This window comes from Helianthus annuus, chromosome 12 (genome assembly GCF_002127325.2).
Source record: "Helianthus annuus cultivar XRQ/B chromosome 12, HanXRQr2.0-SUNRISE, whole genome shotgun sequence".
Taxonomy (NCBI): domain Eukaryota; kingdom Viridiplantae; phylum Streptophyta; class Magnoliopsida; order Asterales; family Asteraceae; genus Helianthus; species Helianthus annuus.
Window position 1 is genome coordinate 8,887,605 of NC_035444.2, and position 24,650 is coordinate 8,912,254.

The 24,650-nt window shown below is 36.0% G+C and overlaps 2 protein-coding genes across 3 annotated transcripts; one reads left to right on the forward strand and one right to left on the reverse strand.

Annotated features, from left to right (window-relative positions):
• Positions 1–1,937: 1,937 nt before the first annotated feature.
• On the reverse strand, positions 1,938–3,512 carry LOC110894006. Its single transcript, XM_022141170.2, has 2 exons — positions 2,688–3,512; positions 1,938–2,537 (listed from the first exon to the last, which is right to left on the reverse strand). The coding sequence occupies exons 1-2, from the start codon at positions 3,051–3,053 to the stop codon at positions 1,938–1,940; spliced, it is 966 nt and encodes a 321-aa protein (XP_021996862.1). The 5' UTR covers positions 3,054–3,512.
• Positions 3,513–18,508: 14,996 nt separating this feature from the next.
• Positions 18,509–23,639, forward strand: LOC110894007 (homogentisate phytyltransferase 1, chloroplastic). Of its 2 annotated transcripts, none has more exons than XM_022141171.2 (12): positions 18,509–18,736; positions 19,641–19,891; positions 19,984–20,067; positions 20,790–20,864; positions 20,940–21,023; positions 21,177–21,266; positions 21,900–22,001; positions 22,086–22,181; positions 22,267–22,338; positions 22,463–22,558; positions 23,170–23,274; positions 23,403–23,639. In XM_022141171.2, exons 1-12 carry the CDS (start codon positions 18,673–18,675, stop codon positions 23,442–23,444), a joined length of 1,161 nt encoding a protein of 386 aa, XP_021996863.1. In that variant the 5' UTR covers positions 18,509–18,672; the 3' UTR covers positions 23,445–23,639. The 2 variants fall into 2 exon arrangements, with proteins under 2 accessions (XP_021996863.1, XP_035836649.1); XM_035980756.1 differs by having other exon boundaries at positions 18,524–18,737; positions 19,636–19,891.
• The last annotated feature ends 1,011 nt before the right edge of the window (positions 23,640–24,650 follow it).

Below are 24,650 nucleotides of genomic sequence, written 5' to 3' on the forward strand. Positions count from 1 at the left end.
GAGTATAAATTTGAAGGTATATGGTTAAATGGTTTATTGTGATATATATATAGTTTAATTTTAAAAAAATTTTTTTTTTTTAAACGGTAATATTACCGTTGGAGGTGGCCCCCCCTTTTTCCAATCATGTTCCCGAGTCGGCAAAGGGTTACCGATTGACAACGTTTGCCGCATCGCCATATGGTTGGCGGCGGTGTTTGCCGATCGGCAAACCTCTTTGCCGCTCGTCACCGCATGCCACTCCGTATCCCCTAAGGGTATAAAGAGTGGTTAAACACTTTAAAGTGGCAAACCAAAAAACCGACCAATCAGAGCGCGCTATGTCAATTAGGCAAAAGTGTTTAAACTTTGCTGAAAATTGTTGGCAGTGGTTTAAACACTTGCTGAGTGGCAAACTTTTTTTTTATTTTATGTTTTTTTATATTTAAGATAAAATGGAAAAAACATAAACTTTTTAAAAATAAAAATAAAGCATTACATTTTAATTAAAAATAAAGCATTATTATATAACTTAAAGAAAAAGGTCGGTGATCTCTTTGTATTGGAACAAGACTTTCATAGTAGAGATAGTTGATTTTGACGTTTTGATTCCCTTATCGATATATGTGATAATCAGTATTTTTTCATTACACTAGCGTATTAATTTTTTTACTTTAGGTTATTCATATAATAAAACAAAAATACTTTGACTGTTATAATCCTTTTAAAAAAAACTCAGGGCTGTTTGTTTACCTCTTAATAAGGCTCTTAATGATTTAGACTTTTTATTGGTTCAACACTTAATGGTTTAGACCGTTTGTTTCGCGAGCAAATGTCTGAATCATTTAGACATTTGCCTCTGAATGGTTAAGTATTATACTGAGTCTGAATGGTTAAGATTTATAACCTGAAGTGGTTAGACATTTGTCTATGAACGGTTAAGCATTATACTAGCTCTTAATGGTTCAAACCTCTTACTGATTCAACACTTAATAATTCAGACATCTTACTGTTTCAACACTTAACCATTCAGAAGTTGCCAAAACAACCCCTCACTTATCATTTAGATCGATTTCATTTAACATATTTAAAATGAAAGATCTTTGACAAAAAAAGATAAAAACTTTTGAACTTGATAACAACAGCTTCTAAACTTTTAAAATTTGACATTTAAGCCTCCTAGACTTTCTAAAACATCATAAAATGTAATTTTTAATATATTGAGTTCTAACTTTTCAAATTTACCTCATATATTTTCATTCTTTAACTTAAAAGAAATAAATTATTTTCTCACGTGATTATTTTTATGTAGGTGTCGGTATAAATTCACGTTTTAACGTAAATTTTCTTGGGAACAAGTTGGGTAAAATATGATGTGTTTTCATACTTATTATTATGTGTGCTTCAGTCGGTCCGCGTTTTGAGTTTTTTAATGTACGTGTCAGTATAAATTAACGTTTCAACGTAAACTTTAGAAATTCACGTTTCGACATAAAAATTATTTGTAACTGAGTCTGGTAAAATATAATACGTTTTCATTCTCATTTTGGCGTACATTTTTTTGGTCTACATTTTAACGTAAACTGTATTTGGAAACATGTCGGGTTAAATATAATATGTTTTCATTCGACGTTATAAATTAGAGTTATTTTACGTTTTGACGCCGCTAAGTCTTGATACAAAGATAAGGGTGGTGTGGTTGTTAGGTGGACCCCTCAAGTAAACAAAGCAACTCCGGTAACTCCGGTTCGATTTGTTTATTTTGTAACAGCAACGCTTTAGATTGGATAAGTCAAAACACGTGTTTTTATATAGTTAACGCATTACATAACGTGCTACCAAACTATAAACAACTAAGTCATTGCCGCCGCAACGCGCGGCCTATGGCAAAATCTAGTTACATCTTAAATAAAAATAAAACATTACATTTTTAATAAAATCTAACTTAAAAAAAAAAACTAAAAATCACAAGGCCATCCATATTTTTTTGCGATCTCACGTTTTCTAGCGAGTGCGATTTCCAACATCTTCGGGTGAACATTGTCGGTAGGCCGATTATACGTCTCAAAGTCCTTGTCGAACATTGTTTGTCGCAACGCCTCTCGTTGCTCATCCGCCAAGGTCAAATATTTTTCTTCTCGTACACGTTTAATTTCCATTATCTCTTTTTTCATGGCCTTGTACTCTTCGAATTTGTGTGTTATATCTCTTGGATCTTCGTTTTTTGAAGACGGCCCTTTGTCCTTTTTCTCCTTTCTCGTTTGTCGTCTTGGTGGTGGTGGTGAAGGATCCTCGTTTATGTCGGGAATATCGAATCCGCTTGAGATTTCGACATTCGGTGATCCTCGAGTATAATTTCCCGAATCCGAAGACTTTCTTTTTAGACCCGAACCGGAGCTTTCTTCATTCAACAAAGGTACCGGCGACCACTTTTGATTTGTTCTAACAACCTCCCAAGCCGCAACATGAGCGAACTCAATTTTTTCTTTGCTTTTGTAATCCTTTAACGCTTGTTTCATTACATATGCGTCGTCACTCCCGCTAGGACGTAAACGATCCTATATTTCGTTAAAAAATAAACCGTATAAAAATATATTATCATCAACTAAATCCAAATATTTCGTTAAAAAAATAAACCGTATAAAAATATATTATCATCAACTAAATCCAAATATTTCGTTAAAAAATAAACCGTATAAAAAAATTACCGCTTGATGATATAGACCGTTGAATGTGTTAATTTTTGTTTGCATCGTCATCCATTTTGAGCGAACTTGGTGGTGGGTTCGATTACTTCCTCCGACCGTTTCGTTAAAGTGGTTTAGAACTTTCTTCCAAAAGCCATCCTTCTTTTGTTGATTGCATTTCCTTTTATTCAAAGTGCAATGAACAAAAGCCTTTGCCAACGCCTCTTCTTGTCTAGGCGACCAACTTTCCCGTTTGGCTTTTCCTTTTCTTTCCGGTTCATCCGCAACATCTTCATCATCATCATCATCATCTAACTCTTGTTCTTGGGTTTCCAGCACGAACTCCTCATCGGCGTCATCTTGTTCGTCTCTCGGTGATTGTGACATTGGTTTTGAAAAGCAAACGGGTCAAAAGCATTTTGCGCTTCTTGGGAGTAATCATAATAACCGGCTTGAGTCATCCTCGGACCGTATTGCATCCAATTTTGGGTGGGTTGGGTATCATAACCGAAAGGTTGATGCATGGGTTGGTTAAAATAAAATGGAGGTTGGGTTTGATTCGCAAACCCAAGTTGCGGATTAAACGGGACACTAGTACCACCTGAACCACGTTTATCTTGAGGCCTCGACTTTGAACCGGACCCTACCATTTTCTTCTTGCCTTCACCCTTCTTTGAGCCTTCCATATTTTTCAAAATGTTTAACAATATGTAGAGTAGATTGAGAGAGTATGGTGTATTTTTTTAAAATGTGTGAGTAGTATTTATAGGGTAATATTTAAAAAACATTTTTTTTTACATTTAACGGTAATATTACCGTTGGAATGGGGTGAAAAAAAGGCAACACGCATGCAATTACAATCGGCAAACCTTTACCGATTTTGTGGCTTTGCCGCGTACCGACATAGTCGGCGGCGGTGTTTGCCGATCGGCAAATAGGTTTGCCGACCTTCCCCGCGTCCCACACCGTATACCCTAAATACGCATTATACACCATTCTTTGAGGCGTGATTACGGTGAAAGTGGAATGAGCGTTGGGGAGCAAATTGCGTGAAGGAAGCGGTGTGTGTGTGGGGACCACCCAACCATCAACCGTTCAACCTAAAAGAAAATTTATTTTTTTATTTATAAATTAAACACATCATGCACCATCTTTGGGGGGTGCTTAATTGAAACACTACCAAGTGAGGCTATATATGAGAAAAATTAATCCGTACCATTCATTAATATATCCATATAGAGTTTAATTCAAAATATATGTAACTAGATTTAACAGAAAAATTTAACTAGGTTAAGGCTAAAGGACGTAACATACAAGATTTTGTAACATAAAGTACAAAACTCGTCAATTTTAAAGGTAAAAGACACCGCTTGTAATTTGCTGTAAATATAAAAGACAAAACTTGTAATTTACTCTATATTTTTTTGTTACTTGTTTCCCATTATATAACTTAATATTTATTATTTGTAATAACTTCTTTAATATATATATATATATATATATATATATATATATATATATCACTAAAGACATTATCATAAACTAATAAAAATAAGATTTATAACAACCCTCAAAAATGGCTTAAAACGTTCCGTAATCGAAAAACCGAACCCGCATATTGTTATTTTAATTGAAAAAGGAATAAAATTATATTTAAGTGCCTGTCGCGGCCCCGCGACAGACGAAGGAGAACTCCTCCGCGGGGCGTGACGGACCTATACTTGCCGGACACTCTTTGGGACACGTGTCGTGTAACGTGTCAAGCCTACAGGTGTGACTAGTTAGCCCGAAACTCTAGCTATAGGGTGTGGCGGCCCACGACGGATGACACCTATGTGTGTCGCGGGGCGCGAGGGACTCCGAAAACAACTATAAATAGAGCAGACAAGCCACGGTCCCAACTCGTTCAATTCTTTTCTCTCTCAAAGCTCTATAGCTCGAAATTCTACCCCTAAAATCACTAAGCTTTGCCTTGTTGTAAGTGTTTTAACACCTGATCACTTATTCGATTCTCTGTCCGATCGATCTTGAACCCAGCAACTAATGCCAAAGCGCTGCCTGATAAAGGCTATGCTTTGTAAACTAAGTTGGGGTTCTGTCTCGTGACGTATTGATAAAGTTGAATTAGGTTATTATACTAACACGCGTGCATTGTGTATTTTTAATAGGAACTCAAGAAAATTATCAGAAAATATCACCAGGAAGCCTGTAATAAACCTAAGTTTACAAAGTGAGTCATTTTCTTTTTCTCACAGTTTGTGAGACATTATTTAAAATGCTTTACAAAACCTAAATGTTTATCGGTTATACTTACAGTGATTAAGTTTTTGTATTCTGCAATTACTATCGGTGTGTGGGGTTTTGTATACATTACTTGACACTCGTAAATATTGGACAAAGAGTTAGCGAATATTAGCATGACCACAAGCACGGGGGAATTATGCCCCACTGGCAATACTGTTTGAGAAATTATTAAGATATAAACAAATGTAAAAGCTCTTGATGCTGTAAAGTTATAACAATGTGTCTTTTTATAAAATGGAATAAACTCGCCAGTATTTCTTGCTGATAAAATATTTTTAAAAACGCGTTTCAGGTAACTTGATGTGAAGCTATTAGAAGCCAGCTATGGAGCACTGAAGGCTTAAAGAAAGTGGCTATAAGTTACCTAAATAAAAGAAGAAATTTATGTTTTCAGCAATAACCCTATAAATACATTATAAATGAATTATGGGTTTTAGCCCATTTGTTTAATATAAAAAGTTTGGTGTTTTGCAAACTCTGAATTTATTTCCTAACTACGATCCTGATGTTTTAATTCCGCTTCAAATTTAATAAACACCGATACCACCGGCTCGGGTTCGCGCCGCCCACTTCCGGGGAAGGGTCGGGGGCTGCAACAAGATTATATTATTGATTAAAATCCATTAAAACCATTGAAATGCCCATTACACCCGACCCCACACGACCCGACCCTACTTGAACCAAACAAAAAATATTATTACATAGCGATAGACAAACGATACATAAAAAATTTCGCTCCTAGGTCAGCCACTGGTGATATCTGCATGGGCATCTTTAATGTCATAGTTTTTAATCACGTGTAAAAAAACAAGCTGTGAATGAGAGATACATCCGTCTAAAAACTATAACATTAAGGATGTCCATGTAGACATCACTAGTATGGATGAGCATTTAGTACCAGGTACCGGTACCGGTACCGAACCGTACCGGGTATATTCGGTACTGATATCCACTTTCTCCGTTTTTCGGTACCGATATGGTACCGGTATTTACGGGTAAAACATCGGTAAATACCGGCACAGAACCGGTATATTCACATTTTAACCCCCAACTTTTGACAACCCTTCCCTTTTGACCCTCAATTAAATCTCAACTTTTGGCGACATTCATTAACACTCAAACTTTTGACAATATTCACTATTAACCCTCAAACTTTTGACATGAAACACTGTAAACCCTCATATTTTAGTAAGTTACACATTCACTTCTAACTTTTGGTAATTTACAACTTTGATCATCCAACCCTTTTTACTTAATAATTTGACACCTCCTTTTGTTTAAATTACTTATGCGACCGTCTTTTATTCTAACTTTTGGTAATTGACAAACTTGACCCTCCAACCTTTTCTATTTAATAACTTGATACCTCCTTTTGTTTAAATTACTTCTATGACCCTCTTTTATTCTAACTTTTGGTAATTATCAACTTTGACCCTCTAACCTTTTCTATTTAATAACTTGACATATCCTTTTGTTTAAATTACTTCTACGTCCCTCTTCTATTCTAACTTTTGGTAATTAACTTTATCCCTCTAACCTTTTCTACTTAATAACTTGACACCTCCTTTTGTTTAAGTTACTTCTATGACCCTCTTCTATTCTAACATTTGGTAATTGACAACTTTGACCATCTAACATATTCTATTTAATAACTTGACAATTCCTTTTGTTTAAATTACTTCTACGACCCTCTTCTATTCTAACTTTTGGTAAATGACAACTTTGACCTTTTAACCTTTTCTACTTAATAACTTAACACCTCCTTTTGTTTTGGTTACTTTTATAACTTTACACCACAACGTGCGACACGTTATTATGCTTTTTTCATATGTACTTGACCATGTTAGTGTCTTAATTAGTTTTATTCCTTTACGTCACTGTCTAAATCACTTTAACGACTTTACACCTCAACATCCGAGACATACTTTTTTTAATATGTTTAATGACTAATGATGTTAATGTTACAAACGTAACATGTGTAACCAAGTAGAAAATGTGTTGTCTTTAAGAAAAAGAAGTGCAGGAAGTGTAACCTGATCCGTTTCATCTGAGCCTGTTTTAGCTTGTTAAGATGGAAATGGAAGACATGCACTATTGTATATATGGGTAAAATAAAGGCTTTATAATATATTAATATAAACTCTTTTTATGCTAAAATAATAATTAATCATAAATAAACAAATACAGCTTATTCAAAAACATTAATCTATAGTCTACAGGTAACACTTTACACTTAAGCTATGTAGTAAGGGTCTCATATGACTTCGATTTAACCGGCATTCAAATCGTCTTATCAAACTCTACGATACGAGATTTTATGTTAACGCTTTTAGATTTAAGAATTTTTGTTTGGATTATTGTGTCTTTATTTAGCATTGTGTGTTTTCTATATTTGCGTCATTGTGTCTTTTTTGCGACTAATTCTGTTTTTTTTTCCTCGACATTGTGTCATATTTCTCAGCATTATGTCATATTTTGCGATTCATTGTGTCTTTATACACTTCTTAGATTTAAGAGACTTTGTAGGATAACTTTACCATATTTAAAGATAAATTATTATATTTATTAACATTATATTTAAACACATATAGTATACATACATATAGTTTATTAAATATTTATTCAATATCTTATTCTTTTATTAACGGCAAAACTTGCTTCTACCTTACATTACACCAATTGATTAAATAACTCTCTTTGTATAGTTTAAACCTGAAACCTTTCATTTAAAAAACAACAAACATGTGCCCCGTCAAATGGGTTAGTCCTACATTACTATATGATAAAAAAGAAACAGAATGAACAGTGGATTTATTATTTAAATCATGATTAAGAGATGAGCAAATGGTATCGGGTATAGGTACCGGTCTCAAATTTACCAAACTGGTATTTTTTTGGTACCGGTTCCGCACAGGTATTCACCGGTTTTTACCCTCAAATACCGGTGCCGTACCAATACCGACCGGTACCGAACCGTGCCATACTAGGTATATTCGGTACCGGTACCCACTTTTGGGGATTTCGGTACCAGTATTTTCGGTACCGGTTGGTAACGAGCTCATCAAATCCTGTAGCAACGCAGCAATGCAAGTAATTGCACCGGTTAGATTACTTTTCATACACACAGTAAGTAAACTGTATTTCGTTTGAATGAGGTTTTATATACACAACAACTTATTTTGCTTTCTTTTGTGTCTTTTTCTGTAATGAATGAATTGTAGCATGTAAAATTAACTTGGGTATTTAGAATATTGATGAGCAAATCGTATCAAATCCTGTAAACGAACCGGTATCGTATCGGTACCAAATTTACTATACCAAATCATTTTCGGTACCAATTTGGTACCCACCTTTTGGCGTTTTCAGAATCGTTACTTTCGGTTCGACACCGGTTTAGCACCATACCTGTATTTATTGATTTTTACCTTCAAATACCATACCGTATTGTACCGAACATTTTCGATGTCGGTACCTAATTTAGATGATTTTCTGGATCAGTACTTTCACTGCCGTTACCAGTACCGAGCTCATCCATATTTTAACGTGTTAGCACCGTAATAACTGAACTGAAAACAACCGAATTTCCAACGTGTAGGACGTGTGAGTCCTATTATTATATATTAGGTTATTTAAAATCGTTTTTTAATGACAGAGTGACTATCCTTACCATGTCATTTTATTTATGTTTTGATATTCGGTATCTGTTTGCCGTTGCTAACACGCCTTTTGTAGTCATTGGATCCCGCCGCAACGTGCGTGAGCGGAAAATAACTAGTTTGCATTCATATATCTTATTCAATAGTGAGAAAACAACGAAATATGTTGTTTTAAGAAAGGCGAGAAAAATGAAAGATTGGTGTAGGTTCCGTGTAGAGTTTGCATTTTTTTTTTCCAGAAAAAACTTTTGAAAGTAGAACATGACATTGGTTTTGTCATGATTGTTGAAGATTTTAAAGGGTCTGTTGTTCACATCGATAACAAACTACACATGCATTTTTTTTTTATCATTTATATACCTGACTTTTTTACAGATTCAGAAACTTTTTCTAATGTATTCTTTTTGATAGATCATTATTATTTTTTTTCAAATCATACAAGATTTTTACTATTCTTTTCCAATTGAGTAAACTGCCATTTTGGTCCCTGAGATTTGGTTATTTTTGCCACTTTAGTCCAAAGCATCTGGGTCTCTGTGGTTTCAGTTTTATTGCCATTTTGATACAAAAATGAAATCAGGTCATATTTGTCTTATAAAATCATGCAATTTTGTCATTTTCCTCAGGGGCAAATCAGGTCATATTTTTCTTATAAAATATGGTATTTATTTATAAAAATGAAATGATCATTTTGCCTCTGTGGAAAATGACAAAATAACAGGATTTTATAAGACAAATATGACGTGATTTCTTTTTTGGACCAAAATGGCAATAAAACTGAAACCACAAGGACTCAGATGCAAAAAGTTTGAGTTTTGGACGAAAGTGGCAAAATTGAGCAAACCACAAGGACCAAAATGACAGTTTACTCTTTCCAATTTTTTCCAAACATGGGTTCTAGAGAACCAAAAAAACCCAATGGATCCGCCCCTACATGAACTACACATGTGCGTGTAACCCTACGTTAATGTATTTCATTCTAAACTTTGAAGTGGCAAACCAAAAAACCGACCAATTAGAGCGCGCCATGTCAATCAGTTAAAAGTGTTTAAACTTTGGTGAAAAGTGTTGGCAATGGTTTAAACACTTGGTAAAGTGGTAAACTATTTTTTTTAAAAAAAAGGAAAAAGTTGTGATTGGTTGAGATAGGAATGGACCCCACCCACAATACTCCCTCTCTCTCTCTCACTACCCTCTCTCTATTATTTTCCCGATCGGCAATATGTTACCGATTTACAAAGAAACCGACGCGGCAAAGAGGTTGGCGGCGGTGTTGCCGCGCGGCAAACCAGTTTGCCACTTCTCTTTGCCGCACCACACCGTATACCCTAAAAAAAGTATTTTCAATCGTACTTGGTATTGACAATTGACAAAAGATGTTTGGTCCCACTGCTAAAACGTATGTGTAGGTCGATTATAGCAGTAAACTATATGATTGTAAGAACAATATTTGTACACTACAGTGAATTTTGAGTTATATTTTAATTTAATTTAATACTATTTATTAGAGTTAAATGCTTGGTTGGTCCCTGTGGTTTTCAAAAATTGCAGACTTGATCCTAGTGGTTTACTAATTACACGTGTGGTCCCAAAACTTGTCAAAAATGCACTCGGTTGGTTCCCAGTCCTAACATCAGTTAAATTTCTCAGTTAAGTTCATATTAAATAACCAAAATATCCTTCCTTATTAACAAACCCACTACATCTTCATCACTATCATCATCTTCATCACCTACTATAAATTCATTTTATAACCCTAAGGCAGGCAACAGACCAGCCGCACACACACAAACCAGACACCCCACTCTCTCTAATGAGCTTCTCCGGCACTGGCCGTATTCCGGCGAGCCGTCGCACACCCCTTTAACTCCGACAAGCACCCTCCTCCTCCCTATAACACACCTCTATTTCCATCTGTCTCTACGGCAGTCACGAGCCCGACTCCGACATATTTCCAGCTGATCGGTCGACGGGTTTCTCCGGTGAGACACCCCCACCTCGTTCATCTTAAATTCACCACACCAACCCTATTCTCCCTCGATTTTTGACGGCCGGCCACCACCATTTGGTGGTGGCGTACGGCGGGGACGGATCAGAGAGACGGAAAGGGACGGAGAGAGAGAGAGACTGAAGTGAGAGAAAGAGAAAGACAGACGGAGCTCGGTGATCGACGGCGGGGGATACTCGTTGATGTCTGGTACATGGGTGTTCATGGATGGTCACAGAGATTCGGACCTGAATCAACGGCGTGGTGGTTCCGTTTGAGTGGCGGCGACGATGGTTGTTTGAGTGGGAGCAGCTGAGGGTGATGCAGATGCAAATGATGATGGTGATGAAGATGATGATGGTGATGAAAATGATGCAGTGGGTTTTGTTAATAAGCAAGGGTATTTTGGTCATTTAACATGGACTTAACTGAGAAATTTAACTGATGTTAGGGCTGGGGACCAACCGAGTACATTTTTGACAAGTTTTGGGACCACACGTGTAATTAGTAAACCACTAGGACCAAGTCTGCAATTTTTGAAAACCACAAGGACCAACCAAGCATTTAACTCTATTTATTATTATAATATGCAATTAAATAAAAAGTTATCAATGATCTTTTGGTCTAGTGGTCAAGGGGGAGGTGAGAAGCATTTTGTTTTCTTGGAGGTCTTGTGTTCAAATCCAGGTAGGGCGGACAAATCGTATCTTATCGAGTTTAACAGTTCTCTGACGACGCGAATAACACAAGTATTAAACATGAATACAACTTGTTTAACTAATTTATATCTAATGTTAATAACACAGTTTTATTTTTATGTACCAATGAGAAGAAATGATAGATCGTAGCCGCCTAATTTTATTTATTTTTAGAAAAGTAAAAAAACCAAATAGTATACTTTTTCAGTAAATATGTATAATCGTGTCTTATACAGATATCTATTGCCTGCCTTAAATCCAGGTAAGGGTAATTTTAATACTAACTTGTTGATACTAATATACTAACTACTAACTCGGTTGGCGATATTCTAACCGTACACCATTTAAAAAATGAATAGTTAAATAAAAAAGTTACTTATGCTACGAGTAAGAACAGGTCTATAATAAACCAAAAATGATTACGGGTGAAAGAAAACTTTGAAAAAGAATTATTAAATTGCAGTACAAGACCACGTGCTATTTAAAATCGTACAATTTTTTTAACGACGGTAAAGATACACCTACTAGACACGGTTGGGACTTGGGTGTCGGGTTCAAAATCTCCTCCTTGTAATATAAATGTAACGTTTGTGTCTCTTTTACTAGCTTAGCTAGTATTTTATAAATTAATGCACCAGTTCCCAAAAAAACAAGCACTCAAAAAACTTGTATGATGATAGCACGAAGACGTATGAATAATTTTTTTTTTTTTTTTGCTCAAACCTAAATTTTTTTTTTTCATACAAAATAAGGCTATAAACTCAAACGAAAAGAACAATTACAAAGCAATGGCAGGTAGTCGGGCAACAAGTTGCGTCGCCACCCCCTTTTGAATAGAAAAACCAATTCTACTAAATATAAAGTTTGAAACCTTTAGCGACGAAGAATTACTATTAACGACTTTTTGAACCCGATTCAAAAGCCGCACAGCGTCAGGAGCGAGACCACCAAAGGTATCAATCGCAAATGGGACAAACACATGTTGATTCTCCAGGCAGGCTTTCTCATGTTTTGCCACTTTGCTTGCCTCTGCCTTGAGCACCGCTTGCCCTACGACAAAGCCCTTGTCCTTGAGCCCGACAAGGGGGGAGACTCCAGTTAGATCTACATAAGCGTGTTTCCCCCCTTCCCATCCAAACACAAGGATGTCCGCCGGGCGTAAAGTGGACCTCCCCTCTAAGGGGTCAGTCAGGAAATTTACTAGAGCCTTTTTTTTGGCAGAGATCCCGGTCCGCTTAAGAACATCACATAACACATCTCTCACCCAATCATGCCGATATTTAAACCCTGGTAGCTCTTTACAGTGGATCGCGTGCTCGTCGAAAGAATCCAAACACACTTTGCGGCATACCTGACACGGCTCGTCAACTGGGAACAAAGGAATCATCAGTCGGTATCTAAGAATAGCACGATATTCCACAGCCGACATGTGTTGCCCCAAGCCTTCAATAGGTGCGACAAACATGTATGACCCAATTTGATTAAATTTTGACTAAAGTCAAGGGTTATTTTCGAATCATTGTTGAATTTTGAACAATTTTTCTAACACATAACTCGTGAAACGTAATTGATTAATAGTTACCCGTTAGATATCTAACGGGTTTTGGGCAAGGTTTAGAACCAAAAATATATTTGTTTGGAGTTAGAGACTAAAGTTGTAATATGGGTAGAACATAGGGACTCTAATCAACTCTTTATTTCATAAATACTACAAAAAAAATGTTATGATTCTTAGGCTGTGCAGCATTTTATGGGGCGGGGATACCAGACAATGCTGGTTAACCCACAACGTGCCAGCGTTGGTCACGGCATTGCTCCGCTAGCGTGTGGTTTTGAAGCCCGACGTTAGGCGGGGGGTGGTGTGAGCTGGCTAGCTAGGATTGGTTGTTGAAATTGGACCGTTTGGGGTAGCCGTTAGCCATAGCCGTTAGCCATAGCCATTGAACATGGCGGTTTCAATGTAAAAAGTCAAATTTCAAAAAAAAACATACAAATTTTTCCTATTAATACCCATCTCAAACTTTATTTTTCCAGAATTATTTACAAATCTTCTTCAACCAATCTCACACCAAACAACAAATCTTTTTCAACCAAACAAACATCAAAAAACCGAACATGGTGCATTGGATGGAGGAGGAGGAGGAGGAGATCGCACTTGTCACGTCGATCGTTGATGCACAACATACGTTACAACGCGATCAAGCCGTGTATTGGGGACAAGCGTTCCAGCAATACCAACAACACGTTGGGAATGCTCGTCACAATCTAAACGCCTACCAGCACAAGTGGCATGACCTAAAACCGAAGCTGGATCGGTTTAAAGCTTGTTTCGACCGCGTCCCTGCGGGGGACCTGAGCACGACGATCGAATAGAGAACACGAAGATCGAGTGGAGGCACGACGGGAATCCGGAATTTAAGTAGGTTCCCCACTTTAACATTTATCAAACTCTATAATTTTTTTTAGAAATTATTAACTACTTTTTTTTTATTTTTTAGAATATAATAAGTAGTTTTTTTTTAAATTTTTAGGATGTTATGTAATTTTTTTTAAATTAAGAGTTAATTACACAAATGTGTCATGTGGTTTATACCTAGTTTCGCCTTTAGGTACTAACTTTTTTTTAACAGGTTTAGGTTTTATGGTTTCAATTTTGTAACATCTTTGGGTACTAACACCAAAATTATCAATATAATGACTAAAATACCCTTCCATTCTTTTTAATTTTATCAATGTAATACCTTTGGGTACTAACACCTAATTTTATTTAAGTTTAAATCAATTTTACAAAATCTATTTTTTTATTTTCATCTATTTATTATATCTCTTAATTAACAATAAAACCTATTTATTTTTCGCCGGAACACTTCTTTTTGGCCGGAAAACTCAATTTTTTGGCCGTAAAACTCAACATTTTGTCCCAAACCTCTTTGTAACTTTAGATTAGACCTTTAGAACCCCTTTTCTAGCAAAAAAGTTTTTCCGGCGACCAGAGACTAACGACGTTAAGGTTCTTTTAGTCAGGGTCCATTGGAGGCCAATATGTTAATATTTGGGACCGTCAGTGGTTATTTTTTAAATTGGGATTGTTAGCAGCCAACAACCAATAATTGGGATTATTAAAATCTAATATTCCTAATACATATATTAGTAGGGCTGCAAATGAACCAAACGTTCGGCGAACAGTTCATGAACTGTTCGGCGGTAAGTTCGTTTGTGTTCGTTCGTTTATTAAACAAACGAACATTAACAAGAAATTTCGTTCATTTAGTTAAATGAACAAACATGATCAGAGGTTGTGTTCGTTCGTTTATGTTCGTGAACATTCGCTAACGTGTTCGTTTGTGTTCGATACTTCATTAGTGTTTTTAGTTTTTATATTTATTTAAATACTTCAAAATTCCGACAAATTAAATATCTAATAAGTGGCGGTGTATTATATATTATGTTCAGGAATGATTGTTTGTGTTTGTTTGTTTCCATTTGTTGACATGAACATTAGTTTGTGCTCATTTGTGTTCGTCAACGTTCGTTGCCTAAAATTAACAAACAAATACAAACGAACACAAACAAGTTCATTTCCTTAACAAACGAACACGAACACAAAATCTTGATCGATAAGTCTTCGTGAACGGTTCGCGAACACATATATTTCTTAACAAACGAACATGAACAAGGTCTTGCTCGTGTTCGTTCGGTTCGTTTACAGCCCTATATATTAGAGCAACTAGAAGAGTAAAATGCTAAAGCACTAGACCCATTTTGACTAAAGGAATTAATCTTTTGATACAAATCAAAGACAACAGACCCATCAAGGAATTAATTGTCTCTGAGGTTTAGTTGTATTTGCTTGTTGCATCTAAAGTGACTTTGGTGCATTTGAGTGATTTCGATAAAATGACAATAAAAAGCAAACCTGGAGGACTCAAATACACAAAAAAATCAGTTTGAATGGAACACGCAAATATGACTAAACCTTTTGGGAGGATTTTAGCATTTTACTCCAACTAGAATGTTCGTGATATGACAACTGTTTCTATTAAACTAAAAGGGTCTCAAAACTACACAGTTTGGTCTAATGCTATGCAACTTGCTTTACAAGTTAAAATAAATAGGGTTTTATAAATAAAAGTTGTGTTAAATCTGAAAACAATGATATTCTGTCAAGGCAATGGGATAGATGCAATTCAATAGTGTTAACTTAGATTTTGAATTCCATTAGTGAGGATTTATACATGGGACATGTTTTTTTCTAAACTTGCTCGTGATCTCTAGACTGATTTGAAAGAAACATATAATAAGATTGATGGGTCTGTTGTCTTTGATTTGTATCAAAAGATAATTCCTTTAGTCAAAATAGGTCTATTGTTTCTGAGTATTATCAAAAGTTGAATGTAATGTGGAGACAATTAGATAAAATATTGCAGTTGCCTGCCTGTACTTGTGATGCTGCCAAAGATTTTAATGGGCTTAATCATATGATCAAGTTAATGCAGTTCTTAATGGGTTTAGATTGTATGTATCAAGGGGTTAGAACTAATTTGTTAATGAAAGAGACTTTACCTAGAGTAAGAGAGGCATTTGCTATAGTTTCTAGATAGGAATCTCACAGAAATTATAGCAGTGGCAGTAAAAAGAATCAAAGTTTGGCTTTTGTGTCTAAAGTTAGTCAGCCTCCTGAGTTTAAGAAAACAAATAAAGTTTCAAATTAATCAAAACCATAAGTGTACTCATTGTAACAAGACAGGACATTCCATTGATAAGTGTTTTGAAATCATTGGATATCCTTCGCGGATGAAACCAAGAGGTAGTCAAGGAAAACAGGCAACTGCAAGTAGTAACAATATTGTTGATAATTGTGAGGCGGCTGTTAACACACTAACTAGTGATCAAATTAATAGGTTGTTAAGTTTGTTGAGTGACAAGTCTAATGAAGAAAATATTCGGGTTATTATTCGTATGCTAAATTATTTTTACTTAGCGTCTAGTCTTAAGCTCAATTTACATAAATCGAACCTATATGGAGTGGGGGTTTCTTTTGGTGAGTTCAAAGCGTATGCTTCTATTACACGCTGCAAACTGGGTAAGATCCTTTAATTTATTTGGGTCTTCTAGTGGGTAGCAATATGTCTACATTTCAGAGTTGGGATCCATTATTGAGAAGTTTCACAACCATTTGTCTAAATGGAAGGCTAACTTGCTGTCGGTTGGCTGCATGTATACGCTTTTGAAATCTATTTTAGGAGCGTTGGGTATATATTATACAACATTATATCTCAAGCCTCATATTGTTGTTAAAAAGTTAGAGTCCATTCGATCTAGATTCTTTTGGGGATCGACAGGACACGAGAGAAAGATTGGATGGGTAAAATGGGGTAATATACTTGTCGATAAACAAAAAGGTGGTTTGGGTATTGGTTCTTTTAAAAGTTTTAACCTCGCTCTTTTAAAAAAGTGGAGATGGAAATTTTTTCTAGCCCAAATGATCTATAGGTTTATGTTATAAAGACTATTAATGGAGATTGGGCAGGCGTTATCGATGGGCAACGCATTGGTTCCGGTAATGATATTTGGCAACGTATTATTAGATCTAGTTCTTTTCTACATGAACGGCTTATTTTTCAGTGGAATACGTTAAAGAAGAAAGTGGGAAATGGTGAAGAAACTAAGTTTTGGTTGGATATTTGGAATGGGGAATTATCTCTTTGTTCTCGGTTTCCGAGATTGTTTCGGTTAGACGTAAATCCCGAGGCTTTTATTCGATCGTACATGGGGGGTCTGGGATTGGCCGTGCCCAGTCAGAGGAGGGATCGAGCTAGAGTAATTTAACTTGTTGTTGATGGAGATCCATCAGGTAACTTTATAAGTTGAACGAGATACTTGGTTATGGGAGTTTGATGTTGATAACATTTTTATAGTCAAATCTATTCGGAAGCACATTGATGATATGCTTCTCCTGGGTAATTTTTCTCCTACAAGATGGAATCAGTATGTTCCCATAAAAGTAAATATTTTAGCATGGCGTATTTTACTAAATCGAATTCCTATTCGAGTGAAGCTATCGAGGTCTAGACGTGCCTTCGGTGTTGTGTCCGATATACAATAAAGAGGAGGAATCTATTGCGCATATGTTTGGGAGTAGCAACGTTGCGGGAAGGATTTGGGTTGTTATTTCAAATGGTTAGAAGTCTCACCTAGTGGAGATATAAGCCCTCCGCGTATGCTTGTGTGGATTGATTCCCTCCGAATGGATATAAAGAAAAGGAACCTCATTCATGGTATTTTAATGACGACGTGCTAGGTTATTTGGAGATTTAGGAATAACATTGTTTTCTCCCAAGATAATCGGCTCAAAGATTTTCTTTTTGACTATATTATAAATTATTCGTATTGGTGGTACGCTAGTAGGAATAGAAAGCTAGTCATATCTTGGGTGTCATGGATTCAAAATCCCCTCCTTGTAATGTAACGTTGTCTCTTTTGCTAGCTTAGCTAGTATTTTATAAATTAATGCAGCCGTTTCAAAAAAAAAAGAAAAAAACAAGCACCCAAAAAGCTTGCATGATGATAGCACGAAGATATATGAATAATCTAATCTACAGTAACCCATAGTTAGGGGAGGGGGTGGTTCACTAGTGATAGAATTTATCACTCACAAGCACCAATCAAGTTCCGCCATGTCATCGACCATTTTCCATCACTCACAACCTTTTTTAGTGGGGGTGGTCATCACTCACCACCACACCCAACAATTTCCCCCCAACCAACAATTACACTCACAAAACAAAACCTTCACGTGTTGAAAAAATAACGAAAATGGAATTGCGTAATGCTATAACGCGTTATAGCAAGGAGGCGGGGTGGGGGAGATCATAGTTCCACGCGTTATAGTTGTTTCCGTGATATTATCACGTACCCACCCCGTGGGCTCTTAGCATCCTCGAAGAAGAGACGAAGATGTATGACCCATTTTGACTAAGTATTGACTAAAAAGTCAAGGGTTATTTTCGAATCCGATATTCAAATTTGAACGATTTTTCTACTACAAAACTCGTGAAACGTCAGTTACCCGATAGATACCCAACAGTTTAGAACCAAAAATATATTTGTTTGGAGTTAGAGACTAAAGTTGTAATATGGGTAGAACATAGGGACTAATCAACTCTATAATTCATAAATAGTTAAACATGTGGTTCTGTCGTCACATGTGTATAACAAACGTGTAAGAAAGCTTCAGACAACTGACCACAATTTGTTTTCTGCTGATTGCGTTGTTAATAATTTGTTCAAATATTTCAATTGATTTGTTTCATATGAAGTACAAGCTGATTTGGTTTTGACTAGAATAGAAGAATCAAATCATGAAGTCTTTGATTATTGCTTCTTTTGTTTCTCCACAGTTACCATATTCATCTTCTTCAAAAGGTAATAATAAATAATCTCAATTAATTTGCATTTGTTTTGGAATTTTTTAGTGGTTTCTCATTATTCTTGTGAGATAATTCAAACAATATGTTATTATATTACTTTTTATCTACGTGTTGTGTTTTAACTGTCTGTTCATGTTCGTAAATTTTTTTACCTTTGTGGGCATTTTGGGTATATATGATTTTTTACTTCTGCCCGCGTGTGGGTTCTTTTGGTAGATTCTTACTATTTTTTTTTCCAAATCATAGACGGTACTCACTATTTTTTCCCAAACCGAGTACCCATAAAACAGGGTTGGATCCGCCCCTGCGTGTAGATGACAGTTCTAGTCGTGGACATACGGTAGATGTAGGAGTAAAATTAGAGGGTGTGTAAGTTAGCCGTTAAAAAAAGTAAGAGCTTGCGTTGATCCATTGCAGTGATATGACCCCATCTGTTGTAACCGGTTGATAACTGATTGAGGAATAACCGATTAGTGGGTTTTTTAACCGTAGGTTAGAGACCGGTTAGGGATTTTTTTTAGAAATAACCGGTTATCGTTATCAACGGTTGATGTACCGGTTAACCTAAAAAACCGAAAAGAAATTTAAAAAATGAAAATAACCTGTTAAATTGAATAACCGAACCAGTTAAAATAATAACCTGTTAAAGCAAAAATGAGAAAATAACCGGCGGTTCGGTTAACCGAACCAGTTAGAGAAAATAACAGCCGAGAGAGTGCTGGTCTGATATGGAGGAGAGAGGGTGTCGCCAGGGAGGGGAGAAGCCCGTCTGTCCGCGAAGGATTGTGAGAGCGGAGAGGGGGAGGGGGGGGGGGGGGGGCAGGCTGATATAACATAATTTTAAATCCTAATATTTCTTGGATTCACATCTTATTGTTCTTGAAATTGTCTACTTCTAGGATGTTATCATGCATCATTAAGAGCATTAAAGCAAAACAAAGTCATTCGATCGCAATCAAGTTATGCGATACACAATATTGGCAGATTTAAAAGAACTTTTCTACTTTCTCGCAAACACAACACAAGTATTGTTGCAAGTGCGGTTTCTGAACAACCCGTTGGCCCTGGTGATACAAGTCCTCAAAGTTCCTTACCAAATGCTTTAAATGCTTTCTATAGGTTTTCAAGACCGCATACAGTTATCGGAACTGTAAGATTCTTACTTATTTGTTTTTTATGCATCTATGAACTTCATTATCTATGTATTGCAAAAATGTAAAATATTTCCATCTTCTTGAGCAGGCGTTGAGCATAGTTTCGGTTTCACTCCTTGCAGTTCAGAAGCTTTCGGATTTTTCTCCACTATTCTTCATTGGTGTTATGGAGGTTCTTGAACTTTTGATATGTGCTCCAGTTCATTTTTAGGGGTGCAAACGAGCCGAGTCGAGCCCGAGCTCGACTAGGCTCGAGCTCGGTTTAACATATGAAAGCTCGAGCTTGAGTTCGGCTCGATTCGAGCTTTATTTCTGAAGCTCGAGCTCGGCTCGAAGGTAATTTTTCAAGCTCGAGCTCGGCTCGGGCTCGACTCGTTTAGTATTTTTTAATTAATTTATATTAATTATAATTATTATTATACATATAATTTAGTTATTTTTTATATTTATATAAATGGTAATTATCATTATATAAATAAATGTTTAATATATTAATAAAAAAATATATAAATAGAAAGCTCGATTAGGCTCGCGAGCCGGCTCGAGCTCGATAAGCAAAGCTCGGGCTCGTTTACTAAACGAGCTTGTTTTTAGGCTCGAGCTCGTTTAAGGTCGGCTCGTTCGAGCTTTTTTTCGAGCCGAGCTCGAGTAGCTCGGCTCGTTTGCACCCCTATTCGTTTTACATACAAACCATTGTTTCAAAAGTGCAAAAAAAAAAAAAAAAAAAAAAAAAAAAAAAAAAAAAAAACCATCACAATTTGTCAGGATGATGGATTTTCGACGAATTTAATTTTTTGGTAGTTGTGAGAACCTGTTACCGAAAAACTCACGGGACCCACCAATACCCTGCTAAGCAATGAGCTAATTTCCGTTCTTCTTACATTGAATTTTCAGGCTATTGTTGCTTCCTTCTTTATGAACATATATATCGTTGGCTTGAATCAGTTGTCTGATATAGAAATAGACAAGGTATGTATCCTTTTTCGGTTGATATATGTTTGGAAGATTAATTCTTTTTATTTATTAAATTTTCGTAATCCTCAGGTTAACAAGCCGTATCTTCCATTGGCGTCGGGAGAATATTCTGTTAAAACCGGTGTACTAATTGTGTCCTCATTTGCATTGATGGTAAATACGCTTAAAACCGAACTTCTTCACTATTATCTATATCCTAATATTTGTTTCAACATTTATAAAAAAATTATATAATTTGTATCATCATTTACTAATAGATACACAATATCTTCAACTTACGCGATTGTTTACTATTCAAAATCGCAGAGTTTCTGGCTTGGGTGGATCGTCGGTTCGTGGCCTTTATTTTGGGCACTTTTCGTAAGCTTTGTTCTTGGAACAGCATATTCAATCAACGTGAGTTTGACTTTGTGGTCAAATAAATCATTCTTCAAATCCAAAATTTTCATTGTTCTGCGAGTGAATTTCAAGGATTGTCCTTTATCTATATACCCATTTTCAGGCGCTATCCTTTATGTTCAAAATTGACGAGTTTTGTCCTTTATGTTTTCATATGATACACGTTTTGTCCTTTAGGCCTAACCCGGTTAGTTTTTTCAGTTAAATTTGGTCATATGCTTTGCACATGAGGGCATTTTTGTCAGTTCAAAGGTAAGTTCAACAGCAGACAGCTCAAAGCTTCTGCAACCTTTGAATTGACAAAAATACCCTCATGTGCAAAGCACATGACCAAATTTAACTGAAAAAACTAACTGGGTTAGGCCTAAAGGACAAAACGTGTATGATATGAAAACATAAAGGACAAAACTCGTCAATTTTGAACATAAAGGACATCGCCTGAAAATGAGTATAAAGATAAAGGACAATACTTGAAATTCACTCATAACCAAATATATTTGTATACATTTTGGATCATAGGTAGTTAGGTACTAGTGTCACCTAAAATGTTCAATCTGATTTTTTTGTTTGTTCCGATTTTATAAAATTACTATGCATTTTTTTAGAATTTAATATATGTACGAATTTCAGATACCGATGCTGAGATGGAAGCGATTTGCTCTCGTAGCAGCAATGTGTATTCTAGCCGTAAGAGCGGTAATAGTCCAAATTGCATTTTACCTACACATTCAGGTATTTTTCTCTCTTTTCACTTATATTAATCTAGTACATGTAATTATTTGCATTAATATGATCACTAATTTATCAAAATTCTAGACTTTCGTTTACAGAAGACTCGCTGTGTTCCCTAAACCCGTGATATTTGCAACCGGGTTCATGAGTTTCTTCTCTGTTGTTATAGCATTGTTTAAGGTAAAACTCCTTTAGCCCGTTAATAATTATAAGATACTTTCGCTAACGTAATCTTGATAAGTACAAATCACTATGTTGCCGACAGGACATACCCGACATTGTTGGAGACAAGATATTTGGCATTCAATCATTTACAGTCCGTTTGGGTCAAAAGCGGGTTCGTTTTACAGTTTTACGGTTTTACCTACCAAATACGCCTTAATAATATAGATAGTGAAAATAAAAAAAAATGCAAGAAGTTAAGTGAAACTGTGAAAGTGATATTTTTGACCTTTTTACAGGTGTTCTGGATTTGTATTTTGTTACTTGAAGTGGCTTACGGTGCTGCTATTTTAGTTGGGGCGTCGTCTCCCTTTCTTTGGAGCCGATGCATAACGGTAAATAATAATTCATCGCTCTTTTTATAGTGAAGTTATATGTAGATTTTTTACTTTTTGAGTTTAAAGCTACATGTATTTTCTTGTTATAAATCTAATTCAAAAACTTTGTGTTTGTGCTATCTGATATAAAGAGTAAAATACCTTTTTTGTCCTTGAGGTTTGGCCAGTTTTGCGATTTTCGTCCAACGGTTTGTTTTTCGGCATTTGGATCCAAAAGGTTTGAAATCTTGCCATTTTCATCTGGCTCGTTAGCTCCATCCATTTTCTTCGTTAAGTCAATTTCTGTTTTTTTTTTTTTTTTTTTTTTTTTTGTTAACTTAAAGGGCAAATCGGTGTTTTTCACATAATGCTACATGCTTGTACGTAAAGAGATAAAGTGAAAAAGACCAAATTGACCTTTAAGTTAACAAAAAAAGACGAAAATACCCCTGACTTAACAGAGAAAAATGGATGGAGTTAGCAAGCCAGATGAAAATGGCAAGATTTCAAACCTTTTGGATTCAGATGCGGAAAAACAAACCTTTGGACGAAAGTCGCAAAACTTGCCAAACCCTAGGGACGAAAATGGCATTTTACTATAATATAAATGTATTTTCTTATCGATGTAGATATTTGGCCATGTGATTCTCGGTCTAATACTCTGGAGGCGTGCCAAGTCGACTGATCTGGAGAACAAATCAGCAATAACCTCATTTTACATGTTCATATGGCAGGTAACAGTTTCACAAAACTCTAATGCTCCAAGGGTAAATATGTCATTTCATTCATATGCATGATTACCACTTGTAACAATGTATTACATTCATATGTAATAAAACAGAAGTGGTTGCTGTTTTTGCAGTTGTTCTATGCTGAGTACCTGCTCATACCGCTTGTGAGGTGACTTGAAACAATATTGACGTAGGGCCCGCCTACGCGTTTGTTGTTCTGGTTTTGCCATCGTTCTGGCTCAATGGTCCGAAGGACAGTTGTTAGGGGTTTAGTACTAGATAGTGGAGACACATAATATTTGCAACATATTGTTGGTTTCAAACTCTTGAAACAAAGATAATAAAGTATGGATTCTTTTAAACAGTAACCATCGTGTTCTCTGGTTTCGTTGTATTCATTATTCGGTTACAAGTACGTGAGCCTAGCAAAACAAGCGCGGCAGGTCGTGTAACTGGTCAAAGGGGGGTTGGTCAAATGTGCTCGGGTTGTCATTTGTGGGAGTTACTGCAGCAGTTATATATCAGTTGCAACTTTATAGACTTATTTCACATGTGAATACTATGATTGAGACCTCAAAATGCTAAACAACCCCCCCCCCCCCCGGGTCATTGGTATATATACGTTTTCGACCCCCCGTCATTCGGGTCTGTTGGGTTAATCGGTTGGTTTAACAGGTCACGGGCCAGCGGGTAAACGGGTCATCCATCAGCTAATGGGTTATGGGTGAGAACCTGTCCAAGTTTGACCGAGTTTTTAGTAGTTGAACATGCAGAAGAATTGAACGTTGGAGTTTTGCTAAAAATAAGGAAGTAGTGGGGTTTATTTTGCATGTGTTTTATTTGATTTATTCTCATTTTTTTAGGAGGTCTACGTGAGTCTGTATCTATATATATGGTTTATTTTTATTGAATGGAAGTGTGAGTTTGTTGAGTGAGAAAAGAGTAAGGCCTGAACCACCAGGGTCAAGCTTCGCCACTGGAGACATGGGCCTTGTTAAGTCATGTTAGGTGTTAACAAGCTAAATTAAATTATGTAAAATGTAAAATGACTGGCGAAGTTTGGCTTTTATTAACTAAAGAGTGACTTTGATTGACCAGGATAGCTTGAAACGAGTTCTAATGCGTCATACATATCTTAATAAGTCATTAAATCTTAAAGAGTTATGGTAGCTCTTATGGTTTATAATAAATATGACTTACTAGGTCTTAGTCTTAATGTGTTCGATTTTCAACTATGTACATGAACATGAGTGATCATGAGTGATCAAGTGTGACTTTAAAACATTATCGCCTTCTCGGTATGAATTTTAATGGGCCATATATCTTTTAGTGAATCATAATGGATCTTAAAAGTCATGATAGCTTTTAACGGGATATGA

Coding starts and splice junctions, on each gene's coding strand:
- LOC110894006 (XM_022141170.2), bottom strand. CDS start 3,053: ATGTCACAATCACCGAGAGACGAACAAGATGACGCCGATGAGGAGTTC. Junction 2,538..2,687: donor ACGGTCTATATCATCAAGCG/GTAATTTTTTTA, acceptor AACGAAATATAG/GATCGTTTACGTCCTAGCGG.
- LOC110894007 (XM_035980756.1), top strand. CDS start 18,673: ATGAAGTCTTTGATTATTGCTTCTTTTGTTTCTCCACAGTTACCATAT. Junction 21,267..21,899: donor GAACAGCATATTCAATCAAC/GTGAGTTTGACT, acceptor TACGAATTTCAG/ATACCGATGCTGAGATGGAA. Junction 23,275..23,402: donor TTTACATGTTCATATGGCAG/GTAACAGTTTCA, acceptor CTGTTTTTGCAG/TTGTTCTATGCTGAGTACCT.